At 40.8% G+C, this 19,483-nt stretch overlaps 1 protein-coding gene across 1 annotated transcript in view; it reads left to right on the forward strand.

Moving 5' to 3' along the window:
• The window catches only part of PCSK2 (proprotein convertase subtilisin/kexin type 2), a 302,085-nt gene that overhangs the window by 72,561 nt on the left and 210,041 nt on the right, over nt 1-19,483 (forward strand). Inside the window, exon 2 of the mRNA XM_077485936.1 lies at nt 7,485-7,589. Within this exon, the coding sequence (XP_077342062.1) occupies nt 7,485-7,589 (105 nt within the window). The remainder of the gene's footprint in view (nt 1-7,484; nt 7,590-19,483) is intronic.

Genomic DNA, 19,483 nt, shown 5'->3' on the forward strand with positions numbered 1-19,483 from the left:
TCGAGAGCATCCGTGACCGCCGGGTCCACAGGACCCGGCGCATCACGGATCACGGTAAACGGCCGCTCGTCACGGCCGTTTACCACGTGATCGCTCCGTCAAATGACGGAGTGATCACTTGTAAACAAACCGGCGTCATGTTATGACGCCGGTTCCTCCCTCCCCTCTCTGTACCGATCGGTACAGCGGAGGGGAAAGAGATCAGTGTCAGCAGCGATGTGGGCTGCATCTGCAGTGCCCACATCGCTGCTCACCGAATTTAACCCCTCAATTCCCTGCCAATACTCTGCAATACCAGTGCATACTCTGCAGTACCCTGCCATTACTCTGCAGTACCCCGCCATTACTCTGCAGTACCCCGCCATTACTCTGCAGTACCCCGCCATTACTCTGCAGTGCAGTACCCTGCCATTACTCTGCAGTACCCTGCCATTACTCTGCAGTACCCCCCATTACTCTGCAGTACCCTGCCATTACTCTGCAGTACCCCGCCATTACTCTGCAGTGCAGTACCCTGCCATTACTCTGCAGTACCCTGCCATTACTCTGCAGTACCCCCCATTACTCTGCAGTACCCTGCCATTACTCTGCAGTACCCCCCATTACTCTGCAGTACCCCCCAATACTATGCAGTACCCCCCAATACTCTGCAGTACCCTGCTATTACTCTGTAGTACCCCGCCAATACCCCGCCAATACTCTGCAATACCCTGCAATAAATTGCCATACCCAGCCATACTCGGAGATACCCAGCCATACTCGGTGATACCCTGAAATACCCAGCCATAGACGCCCCCCACCCCTCACCGCCCTCCGGTGCTTCTACCAACTCGCCAGTACGATCAAAGCCAGAATCTTTTTTTTATTTTTTATTTCAGGCTTCCCAGCCTAGAGGTGAGATGTGGGGTCATATTGACCCCCAGATTTCACTGTAAAGAGGACCTGTCACCCCATATTCCTATTACAAGGGATGTTTACATTCCTTGTAATAGGAATAAAAGTGATCAAAAATATATTTTTGGGGAAAAAAATGTCAAACTAAAATAAATAAAGTAAAATGAACAATAAAAAAAAATAATTTGTTTAAAGCGCCCATGTCCCCATGTGCTCGCATGCAGAAGCGAACGCATGCGTAAGCCCCGCCCACATATGAAAACGGTGTTCAAACCACACATGTGAGGTATCGCCGAGAACGTTAGAGCGAGAGCAATAATTCTAGTCCTAGACCTCCTCTGCAACTCAAAACATGTAACCAGTAAAAATTTTTTTAAAGTGTCGCCTATGGGGATTTTTTAAGTAGCGACGTTTGGCGCCATTCCACGGGCATGTGCAATTTTGAAGAGTGACATGTTTGATATCTATTTACTCAGCATAACTTCATCTTTCACTTTATGCAAACATTGGGCTAACTTTACTGTTTTTTTTGTTTGTTTTTTAAGCACAAAACTGTTTTTTCCCCCAAAAAAACGCTGTGAAAAATTGCTGTGCAAATACCGTGTGAGATAAAAATTTGCAACGACCACCATTGTATTCTCCAGGGTCTTTGCTAAAAAAAAATATATATATAATGTTTTGGGGTTCTCTGTAATTTTCTAGCAAATAAATGATGATTTTTACATGTAGGAGAGAAATGTCAGAATTGGCCTGGGTGCTCCAGAACGCCTGATGGCGCTCCCTGCATGTTGGGCCTCTGTATGTGGCCACGCTGTGTAAAAGTCTCACACATGTGGTATCGCCGTACTCGGGAGTAATAGCAGAATGTGTTTTGGGGTGTAATTTGTGGTATGCATATGCTGTGTGTGTGAAATAACCTGATAATATGAAAATTTTGTGGAAAAAAAAAAAAAAAAAAGGAAATAGGCCGTCAGTACTTCAGGTGTGATCAATTTTCAGATATTGGCACCATAGCTTGTGGGCTCTATAACTTTCACAAAGACCAAATAATATCCACCAATTTGTACTTATTTTTACCAAAGATATGTAGTAGTATGAATTTTGGCCAAAATTTATGAAGAAAAAATTACTAATCTGCTAAATTGTATAACAGAAACGAAGAAAAATTCATTTTTTCGCAGAATTTTCGGTCTTTTTTCTTTTATAGCACAAAAAATAAAAACTGAGAGGTGATTAAATACCACCAAAAGAAAGCTCTATTTGTGTGAAAAAAAGGACAAACATTTCCTATAGGTCCAGTGTTGCATGACTGAGTAATTGTCATTCAAAATGTGAGGGCACCGAAAGCTGAAAATTGGTCTGGTTATTAAGGGTGTTTAAGTGCCCAGTGGTCAAGTGGTTAATAATAGAGCTTGCAGTCAGTAGTGTTAGGAGATAGTGCGTGCTGTCTGCGTGCTCTGTACCCAGTACATACCGCTATAATATAGGGCAGGCCCCTACTTTCAAACATCCAACTTACAAACATCTCCTACTTGCAAACGCAAGGAGACAGCAGCAAGTGAGATGAAAAAAGATGGACGACAAAACAAATTATACAGGGGTGATAACCCTTCCCTATGTTTTCCAAAAAGCTTAAAAATAGTTTTTTTGACTGGAGCTACACTTTAAAAATGTACCGGTTGAAAATTACAAACAGATTCAACTTAACACAACAAACCTACACAGTCCCTGTCTTGTTTGCACCGCCTGTATACTGCTGTTCTGAGTATATAGGGCCTGGGGGCCACACGCATTTCCTTTTTTTAATATGGGTACGGGGTTCCCCTTAATATGCGTACAAGACCCAAATAGGCTGGTAATGGGCAGGGAGGGCTACCCATGCCATTTTTCTCAATGATTTTCAACCATATTGCAGGAACCAGATATAACATTAAAACCGCAAGCAGTTTTAAATGGTGTTATTTCCGTTTAATGTCATTTTGTGCAGGGACTGTTCCAAACACGGGAAACACGTGGCACTTCACAGGCATACTACAGACACCCCCCAGGCACCATATTTAAAGGAATATTTCACCTTTTTTTTCACTTTAATCGTCATTAAAATCCCGCCAAAACGGCAGTTTTTAAAACTTTTTTTTGCAGTGACCCATGTCCCCTGAGGCAGGAGGCAGGTCCCCAAACCCTTTTTAGGACACTATCTTGCATATTAGCCGTTAAAATTAGCACTTTCCATTTCAAACGTTCGAGTCCCATAGACTTCAATGGGGTTCGAACGTTCGTAACGAACGCGGGGGTCGTTCGCAAGTTCTGGTGCGAACCGAACCGGGGGGTGTTTGGCTCATCCCTAGTGGCGATCAGCAATTTTTATTGTGACTGCGACATTAGGGCAGACACATCGGACATTTTTGACACATTTTTGGGACCATTGTCATTTATATAGCAATCACTACTATACAAATGCACTGATTCCTGTGTAAATGACACTGGCAGTGAAAGGGTTAACCAGAGGGTGGCAGTGTAGGGGTTAAGTGTTCCTAGGGGCGTGTTACTAACTGTTGGGGGCTGGGCTTTCTTTTAGTGAACACTGATCTCTGCTCCAATCACATGGAGCAGAGATCAGCGTCACTTGTTGCTAGGCAGAACTGGGAAATGCTGTTTACAATGGCATCTCCTAGTTCAGCCGCCCCATGAGACGATCACGGGTATGCCCGCGGTGATCGAGTCCGCGGGACCCGTGACCGGATTTAGGGCAGGACAGCAAATTTAAAGGGACGTGCAGGTACGCCCATTTGCCTGCCCATGCCATTCTGTCGACGTACATCGGTGTGCGCCGGTCGGGAAGTGGTTAATATGTTCATAATGACTTTTCTGGTGTTGCGCTTAGCTGCACACCTTCCTTTGCCAAGTATTATTGAGGGATTATGGCCATCATAGCGATGGTCAGGTATAGGAGTATTGGGACCAAGTGAAACTTTTGGGAAATCTACAAAGTTCACAACAGTGGCATTGAAACCTCGGTTATTTTACTATGCCTCATGCACACTGGATGTTTTTACAGCTGCTGTTTTTTGGCTTCAGGCATTTTTTTTTGCAGCCAGTAAACTCCCCAGCATATTATCCTATGTGTCCATGCACACATTGGCTGTAATCAGCTATTTGTGGCAGGGGTGTTTTCTACCTGGAAAAAACCCCCCAGAACTATTGTTTTTCAGCTGTAAAAATGCTCTAAGCCTGGGTTCAAACTGATGCAAATTTACAGCGGGTTTGATGCGCTTAGGAACAAACAGGTTCGCAGGTCATGTAATAAGCATAGTATTCCATGGTTTTGGTCCACATCTATATGTTGTGAATTTGGTGTGAGAAAAGAAAGGGTCCTGTGCCTGTTGACTGCGACTTACTGTAAACGTGACGTTTCATAACCTCCCCTGAATGATTTAACTTGACAGATAGTAACCAACTTTAAAAACGTCAATTTTGCCGCGTTTACATACCCAATTTAGCCATGTTTGCATTTAGAATGTTTTTGTTGGGGGGGGGGGGGGGTTGCAAATAGTCAAAAATGTATCTCCATTAAAAACGCCTGTAAACAAAATGTGGCTAAATGCGAGTCACCATGTTTACGCGCATTTACAATCTGTTACAGGTATTTGGCGTTTCAAATGCCTCTGAACTTGCGTCCTGAACACATTTTTTTGCTTTCCAAAAAATGCTTCTAAACTCAACTGCCTAGAAAAAACTATAAACGACCCTGTGTAAATGTACTGATAAGATAACATAGAGGAGAGTTCAGGGGTAACTGATAAAAAAAAACAACTGCTACTAAACGTCTGTTTACCAGCAGCAGTGTACATGAAGCCTAACTCTGATAATAACTCTTAAAAAATGCTGAAAAACGCTGAAAAGCACATATATTCAGCATTTATCAGCATTTTTGAGCCAAATGCTTTTGTGGGAGCATAGTTTTGCTAAAAGAAATCTTAAAAACGCAGCAGCTGAAAAACGCTACTGCAAAAACACTGCAAACCTCATTCTACAGCTACAGCTTTCTACAGCTAATGCTACTCCCATTTTTATAATTAATGTCCAATGTGCATGAGGCCTTACTATTTCATCGAAACCTTAGCAGCCTGTTTGTCCCATACCTCCTAACATTTTGAGATGGGAGTGAGGGACACCTACTAGCAAATGTATGTAGGCAAATGACATGCCCCCTGCCACACCCCTTAAAGGAGAATTAACCAAAAAAAAAGGTTAATTAAATCTACAAGGACTTTTTTTTTACAACTACTATTCCTTTACATTGGCTTTTTAAATTTACAAATGCAGCAATTTAGAATTTGGATGAAAGATTTAACTGAAAAACACTTTTCGAAAGATAAAAAGTGCATTTTATATACAACTATATAGATCAGACCAAAATGAGGGACAAACGAGGGGAGAAGAAGGACATTGCATCAAATCAGGGACAGTCCCTCCAAATCAGGGACAGTTGGGAGCTATATTGTCCTCTAATGTAAACACACAGAAAATGCCATTAGAAACTAAATAAAACCTGACTTTAGAGTCTAGGTTGTGATCTTTGGGGATCTTTGAGAATTAATTACTGCAGAGTACAATCAGCTAGAGGGGTCAGTAATGGCTTGTTTTAAAGCTCTTTACTGTTTGCTAAGAATATGTCAGTACTTTAATATCTATAGAATGAGCACAGGTGCAGAACTGGTGCTTTGTAAGCAAAGAGAAAGTAAAAAAATAAAAATGAAACGCAGGAGCTCAAAATCTCAAAATAGGTGAAAAACCAACCAGTACAATTCCTTAAAGTCTATGTTTTTGAGTGGGGTTATGAGTGGGGCATGTTTACTGCTACCTGGAGCGACATTAGAGAAAGTTCACTTTACTTATGTCCCAATGATTATGGTTTCACCAGGTAAAAAGTGAGAGACAATGTACAAGAGACAGAAATAAAGATATGACAGGGTTTGGCCTCCCTAAGAAATACATTTTTATTTCTGTCTGTGAAATCTTTCCCTAAATGCCCTCGAGTAGTGGGACACAGACACCAGTTCTAATCCCATGTCTATCCAAAAAACGAAAAAAAATATATATATACACTTTAACATGTTAATATAGTTTCAGAGGTTTGGTAAATCTTTTAAAATATACAGCTTTAATTAATAAAATACCAAGTGACCTTGTCATGAAGAGGTGGCACCTGTCTTTCAGTTGTACCCTTGTGTTGTCATCCTGTTACTTGCATCCCTGGATAAGTGGGCTAGCTATCACACTGTGTAGGCATGGTCTACCTTTACCACTTTCAGTAAACTAGAATAAAGAGAAATGAACTGCGCTAAGAGAACCCCCCAAAAAAAAAAAACTGAAAAAATGAATCAGAGTTAATTGATTAATAAATATAGCAATAAAAGTGTCATATTTGAGTAAGAAATATAAATAAATTATTCAATAACAGCCTCATATGAATGTGAATCATAAAAAGAAAAAAAATAATAATAACAATAATAAATAGTAATCCAATTGTATAAAAATAAAAGTGAAAAATTATTTATACATATAATATAAGTAATCCCAATTGTGTCAATCAAAACACAAACAACAAAAGTGACTGTCCAGTGAAGTAAAGCCAAAAAAGAAAAAATATAAAAATGATGATAATCCAGTGAGGTGAGAGAAATGAATCCAGTCAACACCCAAAAGTGATCCACCGCCGCATACAGGCATACCCCCTTTTAAGTACACAATGGGGTTTATTTACTAAAGCTGGGAAGTGCAAAATCAGACTCACTGCTGCATAGAAACCAATCAGCTTCTAACCCCAGCTTTTTCAATTAAGCTTTGGTAATAAAACCTGGAAGCTCATTGGTTTCTATGCAGAAGTGAGCCTGATTTTGCACTTTCCAACTTTAGTAAATAAACCCCATTGTGTACTTAAAAGTGGGGTATGCTTGTAAATTGCTCGCTTACCAGAGGCAAGCTAAATAAATCTTGTAAGAAGAGATCATCCACTGGAATGCAATTGCAGCACAACCACTAAATGACAAACTCAGGGGCAGACAGGATACTCAAAAAGCGATCAGGAACTGGAACCCAAAAAAATGAAAATAGGGCACTCCATAGTGTAAATACGTAAGGTAATTTTAACAGGAATAAAAGAGATGCACTTACATCAAGGCAGTAGATTAAAAGCGTCTCACATAAAGAACAAGGCCGGCCGGCTAGCAATCACCCATTCAGACTAAACGGTGCACAGCGATGACGTCAGCGCATCAACCGTTTAGTCTGAACGTTTTTTCTGTTTTTTTTTTTGGGGTTCTCTTAGCACAGTTCATTTCTCTTTATTCTTGTCTTTTTTTGTGTATATCTCACAATTTTTGAACTGTAGCTGTTATTTTGTTTTTTTATTTATGTTTTAGTTTGTCACTAGGTAGCGCGGTATTTTTTCTTGTTTGGTTATCAGTAAACTAGACTGGCTCTAACACATAGAGGGAATTATGCAACTATGGCGGCAGTTATTTTACATGTACGTGTACTCATAAATATGTATTATAAAATAACTTTATAAATGTATTTTCTTTCAGCTACCCTTTTCGGATAGTTTATACCATTTCTATGACAGTGGAGCAACGAAGTTCAGGAGGAAACGAAGCCTCAACAGTAAGAATCACTTATCCATGCACCCCAAGGTGAGTTTTGAAGACGTTCACAAATAAATGAATGAGGAATACATTCAATATGCATTGTATATCAACCTTTTTTTTTGGGGGGGGGGGGGTATCTCCTTCAAGGATTTCTCTATGTAACCTGTGAATTGTGGTCTTTCTCCAGTTAAGATAGAATGTGTCTTGTCTGTAGGTGGTACAGACCACTTTTTGACAGTAGGGGCCGACAAATTAGGGTTTTCCTTTTTCCTCTTAAAGGAAAATTCAGATAAGGGTATTGATATGTAGATACTGGAAGGTTTTCTCCATTCCAAGGGAATATGGAATCATTTACAACGCATCCTTGGAGGGCTTTAGAGGTCTCGTTCTTGATGAAATCAAACTGAGAAAGGAGAGCTTCTGGTCCCCTATGTGAAATAGTTAACCTACAAGAAAGAATGTTCCTGATGGTGCCACTGATTGTGATGCAAGTCTTAATTGTAATGTTTAAAGAATATTCTGTTTACTGTTAAAAATAGACTTTCTATTAATCCATATTTATATTTTTTGCATCTACAATTACTTCTATCACATACCAATGAAGCATTTGTTTAGAGGTAAAAATATCAACTAAAAAAAACTATAAAAAAGTAGGTTGATTGAAGCTACAGAGAGACCAAGGTAGAGGAGATTATTAGGTTCTAGAAACACTCAACATAGAAAGAACTTGAGGTAAGAGTTGAATAGCGTTCCCCCCGAGGTAGAGAGAGAAAGAGGCATTAGGGAGCGAGAGAGGGACATTGGTTGTTTCTTGCTGTCCATGAAGTGGAGAGGATCTACTGTAACGGCGACAAACCAAATGAGGTCCTTTCCAGGACAGAGGAAGTAGAGGAGGGCGCACTGTTGGAGAGCAGTTTTGGGACACGCAGTGACCATCTGCTGTATTGCTGTAAGGGAAGCTAGCAAATGCTATTGTTTATAGACATGAAGACTCTGGCTCTGCTGGAATTAAATTAAATTTATTGTACAGGCAAACTCTCGCTCTGTCCCCCCTCATCCCTGAGGTCCCTATTAGTGGATGCTACATATATATATGTTCCACAGATGCCAAATACTGCAGGGAAAATATATAAACATACAGCTGCATTGGAATTAAATGAAGTTGGCCAGCACACCATTTTTGGTTGATTTATTTCTTTGTTCTTTTCTCAAGTTATTTTTGCACGCCATGCCCCTCCTTTATCTTTTGTTTTTCCCTACTGCCTTCAAAGATTCTTTTTGTCATTGTCCTGTCTAATCTATATGCTGTATCTAATATAGGATGTGACCTAAAATCCCCCCACTTATTTTGAATCATCACATTTGTTTCTTAAAGTGGTTGTAAACCCTTTTGTTTGTCTTTTATCTATAGGTAAGCATAGAATAAGGCTTACCTATAAGTAGTTGAAATATATCCTTAACGTGTGCGTTTAGGAGATATTTCACTTGTAGTGCACCAATGTCATCATCTGCGCATGTGCTGTGAAGAAACGGACCCCCTTTGCCATGACTGGCGGCTCCCACGCGCATGCACTGAAGTGATGTCACGCGACTCCCGCCGGTCACAGAGCCGGAGTCTGCGGCCCCGGAATGAAGAGGGGCAAAGATGGACGCGGCATGCACAGGGGACAGTACGGCCCATTATGCTTTTACTTTGCAGGCCTTTTGGGGAACAAAAGAGAAAGTAAAACTCACTGTGGTTTACTTCCTCTTTAACAAAGCAGGTGCTGGCAAGTTAAGCCCCGTACACACGAGCGGACTTATGTCCGACAGACTTCCGAAGGAGTTCTGCCGGAGTTCTGCCGGAGTTCCGACAGAGTTCTGACGGACTTTTCGATTGAGCGGACTTGGCCACACACAATCACACCAAACTCCGACGGATTCGAACGTGATGACGTACGACTGGACTCGAATAAGGAAGTTCATAGCCAGTAGCCAATAGCTGCCCTAGCGTCGGTTTTAGTCCGTTGGAATAGCATACACACGAGCGAATTTTTCGGTAGGAACTGGGTTCGGCGGAGTTCCGTCGGAAAAATTTGAAGCATGTTCCATTCCGTCAGACTTTGGATGTTGAAAAGTCCGCTCATGTGTACGGGGCTTTACAGTAACAAAGGTAGGCACAGGAATCCAAATCATTCTTCATACTCTTGTTACTAATAGTGTATGCAGAAATGTGGCCCTATAGCATAGCTAGTAGAGCTGCACGATTCTGGCCGAAATGAGAATCACAATTTTTTTGCTTAGAATAAAAAGATCATGATTCTCTCACGATTCTTACGACAAAATCTTTCATTCTATACAAAGAAATTGGGCTAACTTTACTGGTAATTTTTTTTTTTTTTTGTTTTAATTCATTAAAGTAATTTTTTCCAAAAAATATTGCATTTGAAAGATCGCTGTGCAAATACAGTGTGACATAAAATATTGCAACAACCATTTTATTCTCTAGGGTGTCTACTAAAAAAATATATAGAATGTTTGGGGGTTCTAAGTAATTTCCTAGCAAAAAAAAAAATGATTTTAACTTGAAATCAACAAATGTCAGAATAAGGTTTATTGTTTAAGTGGTTAAACTTTTTTCACAACCCCTTTCACACGAGGCGGTTTTCAGACGCTACAGCGCTAAAAATAGCGCCTATGTAGCGCCTGAAAAAAAACGGCTCCTTTCACTCCAGTGTGAAAGCCGGAGGGCTTTCACACTGGAGCGGTGCGCTGGCAGGACGGTGAAAAAAAGTCATGTTAGCAGCATCTTTGGAGTGGTGAAGTAGCGGTGTAATCTCTGCTCCTTCACCGCTGCTACCCATTGAAATCAATGGGGCAGCGTGGCTATACCAATGGCAAAACTAGCGCTGCTTTACCGCCAATGCCCGCACCGCCCCAGTGTGAAAGGGGCCTTACACACACAAAGTCTATTCCATTGACAAATTGTTCCAATGTTTATACTTAAGTTCAACTGATAAAAAATCTTTTGATTCTTGGCAGACTGCCCAGTTTTTCTCTACCTTTCTTTTGAGGGCTGTGGTTTCTGAACAGCAGAGAGAATTCTTTGCATACAAAGAATTGTGCAACACTTTAGTCAAGATCGCGATAACGATTCTTGACAATTAATTGTGCAGCTCGAATAGCTAGCATTATAAATAAAGAGCTATACACTCACCGGTCACTTTATTAGGTACACTTTGCTAGTACCAGGTTGGACCCCCTTTAGCCTTCAGAAATGCCTTAATTCTTTGTGGCATAGATTCAACAAGTTGTTGGAAACATTCCTCAGAGATGTTGGTCCATATTGGCATGATAGCATCACGCAGTTGCTGCAGATTTGTCGGCTGCACATCCATGATGTGAATCTCCTGTTCTACCTCATCTCAGAGGTGCTCTATTATATTGAGATCTGGTGACTGTGGAGTCCATTGGGGTACAGTGACCTCATTGTCATGTTCAAGAAACCAGTGGTGAGAGGATTTGAGCTTTGTGACATGGTGCATCATCCTGCTGGAAGAAGCCATCAGAAGATGGGTACACTGTAGCCATAAAGGGATGGACATGGTCAGCAACAATACTCAGGTAGGCCATATTGTTTAAATGATGCTCAATTGGTACTAAGAGGGCCAAAGCGTGCCAAGAAAATATCCCCCACACCATTACACCACCACCAGCCTGAACCGTTGATACAAGGCAGGATGGATCCATGATTTCATGTTGTTTATACCAAATTCTGACCCTACAACCTGAATGTCACAGCTGAAATTGAGACTCTTCAGCACGGGCAACGTTTTTCCAATCTTCTATTGTCCAATTTTGGTGAGCCTGTGCAAATTGTAGCCTCAGTTTCCTGCTCTTAGCTGACAGGAGTGACATCCTGTGTGGTCTTCTGCTGCTGTAGCCCAGCTGATTCAAGATTCGATGTGTTGTGCATTCAGAGATGGTATTCTGCATACCTTGGTTGTAACGAGTGGTTATTTGAGTTACTGTTTCCTTTCTATTATCTCAAACCAGTCTGTCCATTCTACTCTGACATCAACAAGGCATTTCATTCGTCCACACAACTGCCACTCACTGGATATTTTCTCTTTTACGGACCATTCTCTGTAAACCCTAGTGATGGTTGTGTGTGAAAATCCCTGTAGATAAGCAATTTTTTAAATACTCAGACCAGACTGTTTGGCACCAACAACCATGTCACATTCAAAGTTACTGAAATCCCTTTTTTTTTCTCATTCTGATGCTCCATTTGTACTGCAGCAAGTCATGTGATTGGCTGATTAGCAATTTGTGTTACCAAGCAATTGAACAGGTGTACCTAAAAAAATTGGCCGGTGAGTGTACTATATATCCAGCTTGCCATTTAAGTGAACTGTCTCTAATAAGTGTAACATGTGGAAACCATGATTTCACTAATACGAGTAGGGCTTAGACAGAAAGATGATAGTACATTAGATGGACAAGCAATAGGATAACCATGAAAATTAAAATTGACCTTTCATTTTGTATATTTAATATTTACATACAGTATATATCATCTGTATTGAAAACTGGCAAAACTGAAAAACTGGAATAAGTGGCAATTTTATAGCATATACAGTAGGTGTGCACACACTTTAACAAGTGGCTTAAGTGATGTTTGAGGACGGGTGACAAGAATTAAGACCTATCTATTTGTGAATGCATAAAAATGAAGTCAATTTACGATGTGTAAAGCACCGATCTTCAAACTGGTCATTAGAAAGTCCATTATTTAGCTAGCCATTAGAATATGTCACCTGAAAATAGCCAGGCTCAATCATTTTCCAAAGAAGGCAGCCAATCAATCTTGGCTTGTCACGTGGCTCTCTGGGGACTAGGTTTAGAGATACAATAGAGGAAGGTGACATAAAGGAAAATAAGAAAAAAAAAGAGTGACTATAGCGTGGGCGAGTAGATACGGTTATGTTACAAATTGATGGCAATGCTGCAATGCAAACTCACTGGTAATGGATGTTTTGAACAGTCTGTGAATAATTTACTAGTGAATCTAATATATCATGAGTTTCAATAATGGCCTTTATACTTCCTTTTTATTGACATATTCAATATACTATACATGAAAACAGATGTAAAAAAATAGGAACACATAGAGAATATTTTCTGTTTATCAGTAAATGTGAAGCTGTCAGCAGAAAAGTAGTTATTACTGTTCTCTGTTCTTCTTTGGAAAATTCTCTTTGTCTGGCTGTGATGCTGATCCTCTAGCTTCACAACCTGGTCCAAATTGACCTGCAACAGGTATGCAGATTAGGGGTTTCAACATCAAAGATAGGTGCATAGTGATATCATTAACTTGCACACTCCCCTGATGAATACACATGTGTTCCATGGCAAGATGGTAAGGGGATGCATTTCTTGTTATGCAGAAAATTAAGTTTACAAATACATCAGGCTCAGCCATAGAAAAAAGCATAGTGGCTGATGCGCCTGTTTTTACCACCCCCAACCGCAAGTGAAAACAAGCCCTAAGGTGGCATTCACACCTGAGTGTTGCATTCTTGCTCATTTATGACACATGTTATCGCACATTTTATGGGTGTTTTTGCACGTTTTATTACATCGTTTTCTAGCGTTTTTGTATTAGCCAACAGAGAAGATATCATCTGTTATTATCATATGTTGCTATGTTTTACTGCTTCCTGGGTTATTTTCATCTCCTTCTTTGTTTTTGCTCTGTTCTGTGGTACTTTCTACTTTCCAAACAAAGACAAATTCAATGGTGTTTTCATGGTTGCAGTCACACCAATTATTTGTATTATTTTTTATTTTATTTTTTTTTTACACATTTTTTATAGTTTCAATTTTTTTAAATCTTTTTTTATTTTTATTTTTTTCAGTTTTTACTTGTCCCTTTTTCTTGTTTATTTTTATTTTCATGTATTTCATTTTCATTATCTTACATGATGATTTTTTTATCTTCTTTGCTCGTTCTTTTTCTGCCGTATACATGAGGTCTATGTGGCCACTGCCTCCATGATCAGATTACTATACACAACTAAAACAGGCATACCCCACTTTTAAGTACACAATGGGGTTTATTTACTAAAGCTGGAAATTGCAAAATCAGGCTCACTTCTGCATAGAAACCAATGAGCTTCCAGCTTTTATTACCAAAGCTTAACTGAACAAGCTGGGGTTAGAAGCTCATTGGTTTCTATGCAGAAGTGAGCCTGATTTTGCACTTTCCAGCTTTAGTAAATAAACCCCATTGTGTACTGAAAAGTAGGGTATGCCTGTACTTATTTCTTCCAATTATGGACAAGCCAATGATGCATATAACCTCCCCACTTACCTGGAATAACCATCCCCATGATTTAGCTCTGGGGAGCGAAGTGAAACGCGTTGGAGGTGTGGCCTTGCCCGAGTCCAGTCTACAGACTGACACATACTTCTCCATTAGTGGATATGCAGCTTGAGGGACCGCTCCTTCACTACATGCTGATATTTGGAGCTTAGATGAGCTCCACTACCGGCCTGAACTCCTAGCCATTGCCAATTGATTGGGATCCTTTAGAAACCTGAGCAGCACCCACCTTTGTATATATACAGCCACAATAATGTCATATTTTGAGGACAAAGAGAGAAAGAGGAGGAGGAGGATATGAAGATACTGGATCCATCTTGTCATTACAGATTGGGAACAGAGGAGCCAGGTTTGGGTCATGTACAACAACCTACGTTCACTCAAATGGCAATTCGACCAAATTCTAGTAGTTTTTTTTTTCTTGTTGTCAATTTTTTTTTTTTAACCTCTTAATGAAGACGGTAAACCACATGCAATCGCCTGAGCATATTTTTACAGCTTTTACATGTATTAGTAAAAATGTACATATCATCGCAAATCTTTTTTATTTTTTAAGGCCAAGTTGGGTTTTCATTTGGTGGTAATTGATATCTCCCTATTTCTTTTTGATTATCAAAGGAACAGTGCTACAAAAATAGTTTAAATACTATAAAATGTAGATGTAAATTTCTTGCGATTACCATAACCTAACATCAAAGAACAACGCAAAATGAATTCCCTTACTGTTATTAACACTCATATTCCTGACAGTCACAATGACAGCACAGAATACAGGCATACCCCACTTTTCAGTACACAATGGGGTTTATTTACTAAAGCTGGAAAGTGCAAAATCAGGCTCACTTCTGCATAGAAACCAATGAGCTTCTAACCCCAGCTTGTTCAATTAAGCTTTGGTAATAAAACCTGGAAGCTCATTGGTTTCTATGCAGAAGTGGGCCTGATTTTGCACTTTCCAGCTTTAGTAAATAAACCCCATTGTGAATGAATGAATGAATGAAATACTTGTATAGCGCAAAATGCGAACTGAATCGCCTCTAGGCGCTGTGGCGAGCTTTGATCATCTGCTAAAAGAGGAAGGTCTTGAGTTTTTTCCTAAAAGCCAGGTGTTTTTCTTCCAGGCGGATGTTGATTGGTAGAGCATTCCATAGCCGAGGCCCTTGGACAGCGAATCTCCGATCAACCTTGGATTTATACCGGGCTTTGTGTACTTTAAAGTGGGGTATGCCTGTATTACTTGCTCTAAACTTGTAATGGGAGTCCTGAGGACCGTACAGACAGGGGTTCTCCCTGTCTGTACGGGAGGGGGGGGGTGACATTGGGGGTTATTTACTAAAGGAAAATTCACTTTGCACTGAAAGTGCACTTATAAGTAAAGTCGCTGTAGATCCGAGGGGGACATGCAAGGAAAATAAAAAACAGCATTTTAGCTTGCACATGATGATTGGATGATAAAATCAGCAGAGTTTCCACTCATTTCAGATCTACCCCTTAGATTTAGAGCGACTGCACTTCCAAGTGCACTTTCAGTGCAAAGTGGAGTTTCCTTTAGTAAATAGCCCCCATTGTCTCCTCCAACTTGGTACTGCCAACCTAAATAGATTTTTGTTGAATTCCTGGCAATATTTGGTTGTTCCCTGAGGGGGGGGGGGGGGGGTAACTGTACCTATGAACAGAAAAATGCACCTATACGCATGACAAAACATGCATAAATGTATTTCTATGGGATAAAAAGCTTCAAAAGTGCAAAAGTACCTCCAAAACTTTTTTAGAGCTTCAGGTGTTTGGCTTAAGGCGTTTTGAATTGGAGACGTGAACCATCACCATGGAGATGCATTGATTTTTTTTCCTCCGAGTGTTCTGGAGCTTCAAGCTTCGCACTTCAGGTGTGAATGAGGCCATTAAGTGTATTTCCTGCAGATCAAGAGATGCAGGTTCACTTATCTGGCCGCCCCCCCATCCTGTAAAGCATTTTCTATACCTACTCAATCTCCTACCATCCCAGTTGTCTATCATCTCCCTAAAGCACGCAATACTGTTTCACAGGGATTTCCTATTGGTTTCTTTAACAACAGGATCTGTACATGATTAGCTTTACATCAACAGCCACTTGTGAGAAATCTTTATGGATATACTAACTATATTTTTTTATAGTTCTTTTATATTGGCAATCTGACTTTATGTGCTTCAGTCTGGAAATTGTATTCACCATCCTTCATCATTTAACTATAGAAGCCCGTTATTTGCATATTGGCAATGTGTACATATTCTTTCGATTTTGAAAGTATTTTTTTACAGGTCTATTTCTTTACACTTTTTAATGTTTTTCAAGACATGCAAATGTTTGTTTGTGGGATGGTAGGAGATGCTCGGTGTTATCTGGAACTTTTTTTTCTGGTATGCTTATCATACTGGTTAGCCTCTTCATATTTGAATGGATATAAAGAAGATTGTGTTAATTTTTGTTATTTCATTCTATCATGCATAAACCTACCTTTCTGTGATGACTCTTCAATGTACTATGAATGGCAAGAAACGACTTTATCTGAGAGGAGAGAGCTTCTAAATCTTATGCTGTGTACGCACGAGTGGAATTTCCGACAGAAAACGTCCAACGGGAGCTTTTCATCGTATATTCCGATCGTGTGTATGCCCCATCTGACTTTTTATGTCGAAAATTTTGACTGACCTAGAAAGAGAATTCATTTTTCCGATAAAACCAATTCCTATCGGGAAAACCGATTGTCTGTATGCCGTTTCCGACGTACCAAAAACGATGCATGCTCTGAAGCAAGTACGAGACGGAAGCTATTGGCTACTGGCTATTAAACTTCCTTTTTCTAGTCCCTTCGTACGTGTTGTACATCACTGCGTTCTTGGCGGTCGGACTTTGGTGTGACTGTGTGTATGCAAGACAGCTTCAGTGGAATTCCATCGGAGAAACCTTCAGAGTTTATTCCGACGGAAAAAAAACGCTTGTGTGTACAGGGCATAAAGGGGTTATTTACTAAAGGCAAATTCACTTTGCACTACAAGTGCACTTGAAAGTGCAATCGCTGTAGATCTGAGGGGAAGATCTGAAATGAGGGGAAGCTCTGCTGATTTTATCAGCCAATCGTGTACAAGCAAAAATGCTGTTTTTTTATTTTCCTTGCATGTCCCCCTCAGATCTACAGCGACTGCACTTTCAAGTGCACTAGTAGTGCAAAGTGGATTCGCCTTTAGTAAATCAACCCCTAGGTGTAGATTTTCATCCTAGTAGTATTTTGGAGAGAACACTAAAACCTAATTTTAGACAAAAGATAAAAAACAAAAACAAAAAAAAAACAAGAAACAGCACAAGAGATGTTGCTAATTCAGTCATTGAGAAGAGTCCCTTGTGCTGCTGGCTGAGGTTTTAGTTGAAGCATTCAGTCCCTGATCTCCCCTGTCTCTGCAGCAGTAATCTTTGAGGACTATACACACTAAATATGGGGCAGCATTTTCCAGTTCCATAGAAACCGACCAACATTCGGCGTGTGTAAACGGCAGCCAGTCATACAGAAGACTTTTGTCAAATGGACATCACCGAAAAAGGTCTGCCGATTGGAACCTGATTGGTCAGCGCTGAGAGCGCTTATCGGTCTGTTCTGGTGGGGGGGACCATCCCACTGTCAGAAAACAATAACTCAGCAGGGAGATCAGATTGTTAGCACAGCTGGGTTGAATGTAAAAAAAAAAACTACTGGTGTATACCAGGCTTTAGTCCAAGGATCTTGTCATACTATAGTTTCCATGAAAAAAAAAAACATGATTCATGTCTGTCCTCCATTGGAACAACATAGATTGTGTTTCTTTTATGGAAGTACTGCTTCTGTGAATGGATGGGGAGGGGGTGTAGGCAGCTTAAAGGACAGGCATTAGTCACCACTATTAATGAGTGCATATGAAAGATCCCTCAGATCTATAAACCTCACTGAAGATTATGGCAATGGGGGATGGGGGTGGGCGGAATCGCAAGAGGACCCTTTTTCAACAAGATTTTGAAAGCAGCAGCCACCAGTGCATTGATAATAATGACCCTTGTGCTGATAAAGTGTTTCTAATACTAAAGCTTCAGGCTGGGTTCACACTAATGTGAACTGGATGTGGATTTGTCCACATCCAATTCACATGACAGCAGACTGTGACTGACTCTCAATGAAGCTGGTTCACATATCTCCGTGGCGGCCGCAGAGCGCATTGCATGAGGGTTCTGTGTGTTTTTGGCTCCCTTTCAGGTCCGAATTTGGGCCTGGTTTATCCCTGAAGCAGAAAACAGGGACGCACCGGACCCCTGCTGTGAGCCGTGTCCGCACACGTTGTGAACCCAACCTTATTCTTTCGTTTTCATAGCAGGAAATTTAGGAAGTGAGGGGAAATATCCCCAATAGAACATAGAACACCCCAGGGTACCTTCAGTTGTCTTCAGGGGGGCCTTGGGAAAATGCCTAAAAACGGTATACAAGCCAGTTGATGGATCAAGCTTAGTTACAAAAAAGTCACAGGTTTCCATTGTGCACCATTACCACCTTCTAGCTACTGGTGTTGTATCATTGGTTGATAAGCATGAGGTCCGGCCCCTGCACAGCAACCTTGTTTGCTCCTCCCCTGTCCCTCTCTATCACCATTGGGGTCACATTAGCTAAGTGAGGGAGAGAAACTGAGGGAGAAGAGAAACATTGGAATACTAGTCAGTACCAGTGTTTAAAAGTGTATTTGCTTTGTAAGAATAAATAACCTCTAATCCTGGGTGCGGGGTGTCTCATGTGTGTGGATGTTGCTGTGTTCTTTAAAAGAGAAGTATGGGATTTTTTTTATCCCATAATCATACTTACCTAGGTGGATGCAGTGTCGGTCCGATGCTGCATATGTCCCCTGCCGCCTCTTCACTGAGAACCGAGCAATCGAACATCGCCGATGGCTCGGTTCTCTCACCTCCCCGAGCGGAGAGCTGCTGCCTGACAGTCAACAGCTCTCCTGCTCTGCTCCTCCACGCTCACTAGAATGCTGAGCTATGGAGGGGCGGGGAGGGGCTATCTCATCGGCTCACTGAGAGGCTGAAACAGGTATCAGTCCGGGCACCTGGCGGATCCAGACTTCCAGAGTCGGGATGACGCGGTGCCTGGGCTGATCTTGGTGATGTCAGCAGAAAGCGGACTTCAGACTGCTCTCTGCAGAAAACGGGTCACAGGAATGCAACACTAATTTCACTCCTGTGACCCAGAGGAGAAGCCCAGCCAAATGAGCCCAGCCTGGACTTCTCCTTTAAAACTATTCGTTTCATTTTTGATGTTATAGATCGGGGTGCCTTGAGATTGTACAGAATTTTATAGGGTGTCATGACTGGGAAAAGGTTTAGAAACACTGCTGTATACAGTATGAAAAAAGTGTTGGTTTTAGTTCTACTTAAATTATATTGCTTAAAAAACATTATATTTGCATAACAAAAAATACTACACACATCAAATACCGCCACCTAGTGTGTAAACACTGCGCCAGCACCCAACCTCCCCCCAGCTGCCACTTGTTTGTATCCCATGAATAAGTCCTA

The sequence above is a fragment of the Lithobates pipiens genome, unplaced genomic scaffold (genome assembly GCF_037356315.1).
Source record: "Lithobates pipiens isolate NorthernLeopardFrog02 unplaced genomic scaffold, aLitPip1_a1.2 Scaffold_18, whole genome shotgun sequence".
NCBI classification, from domain to species: Eukaryota; Metazoa; Chordata; class Amphibia; order Anura; family Ranidae; genus Lithobates; species Lithobates pipiens.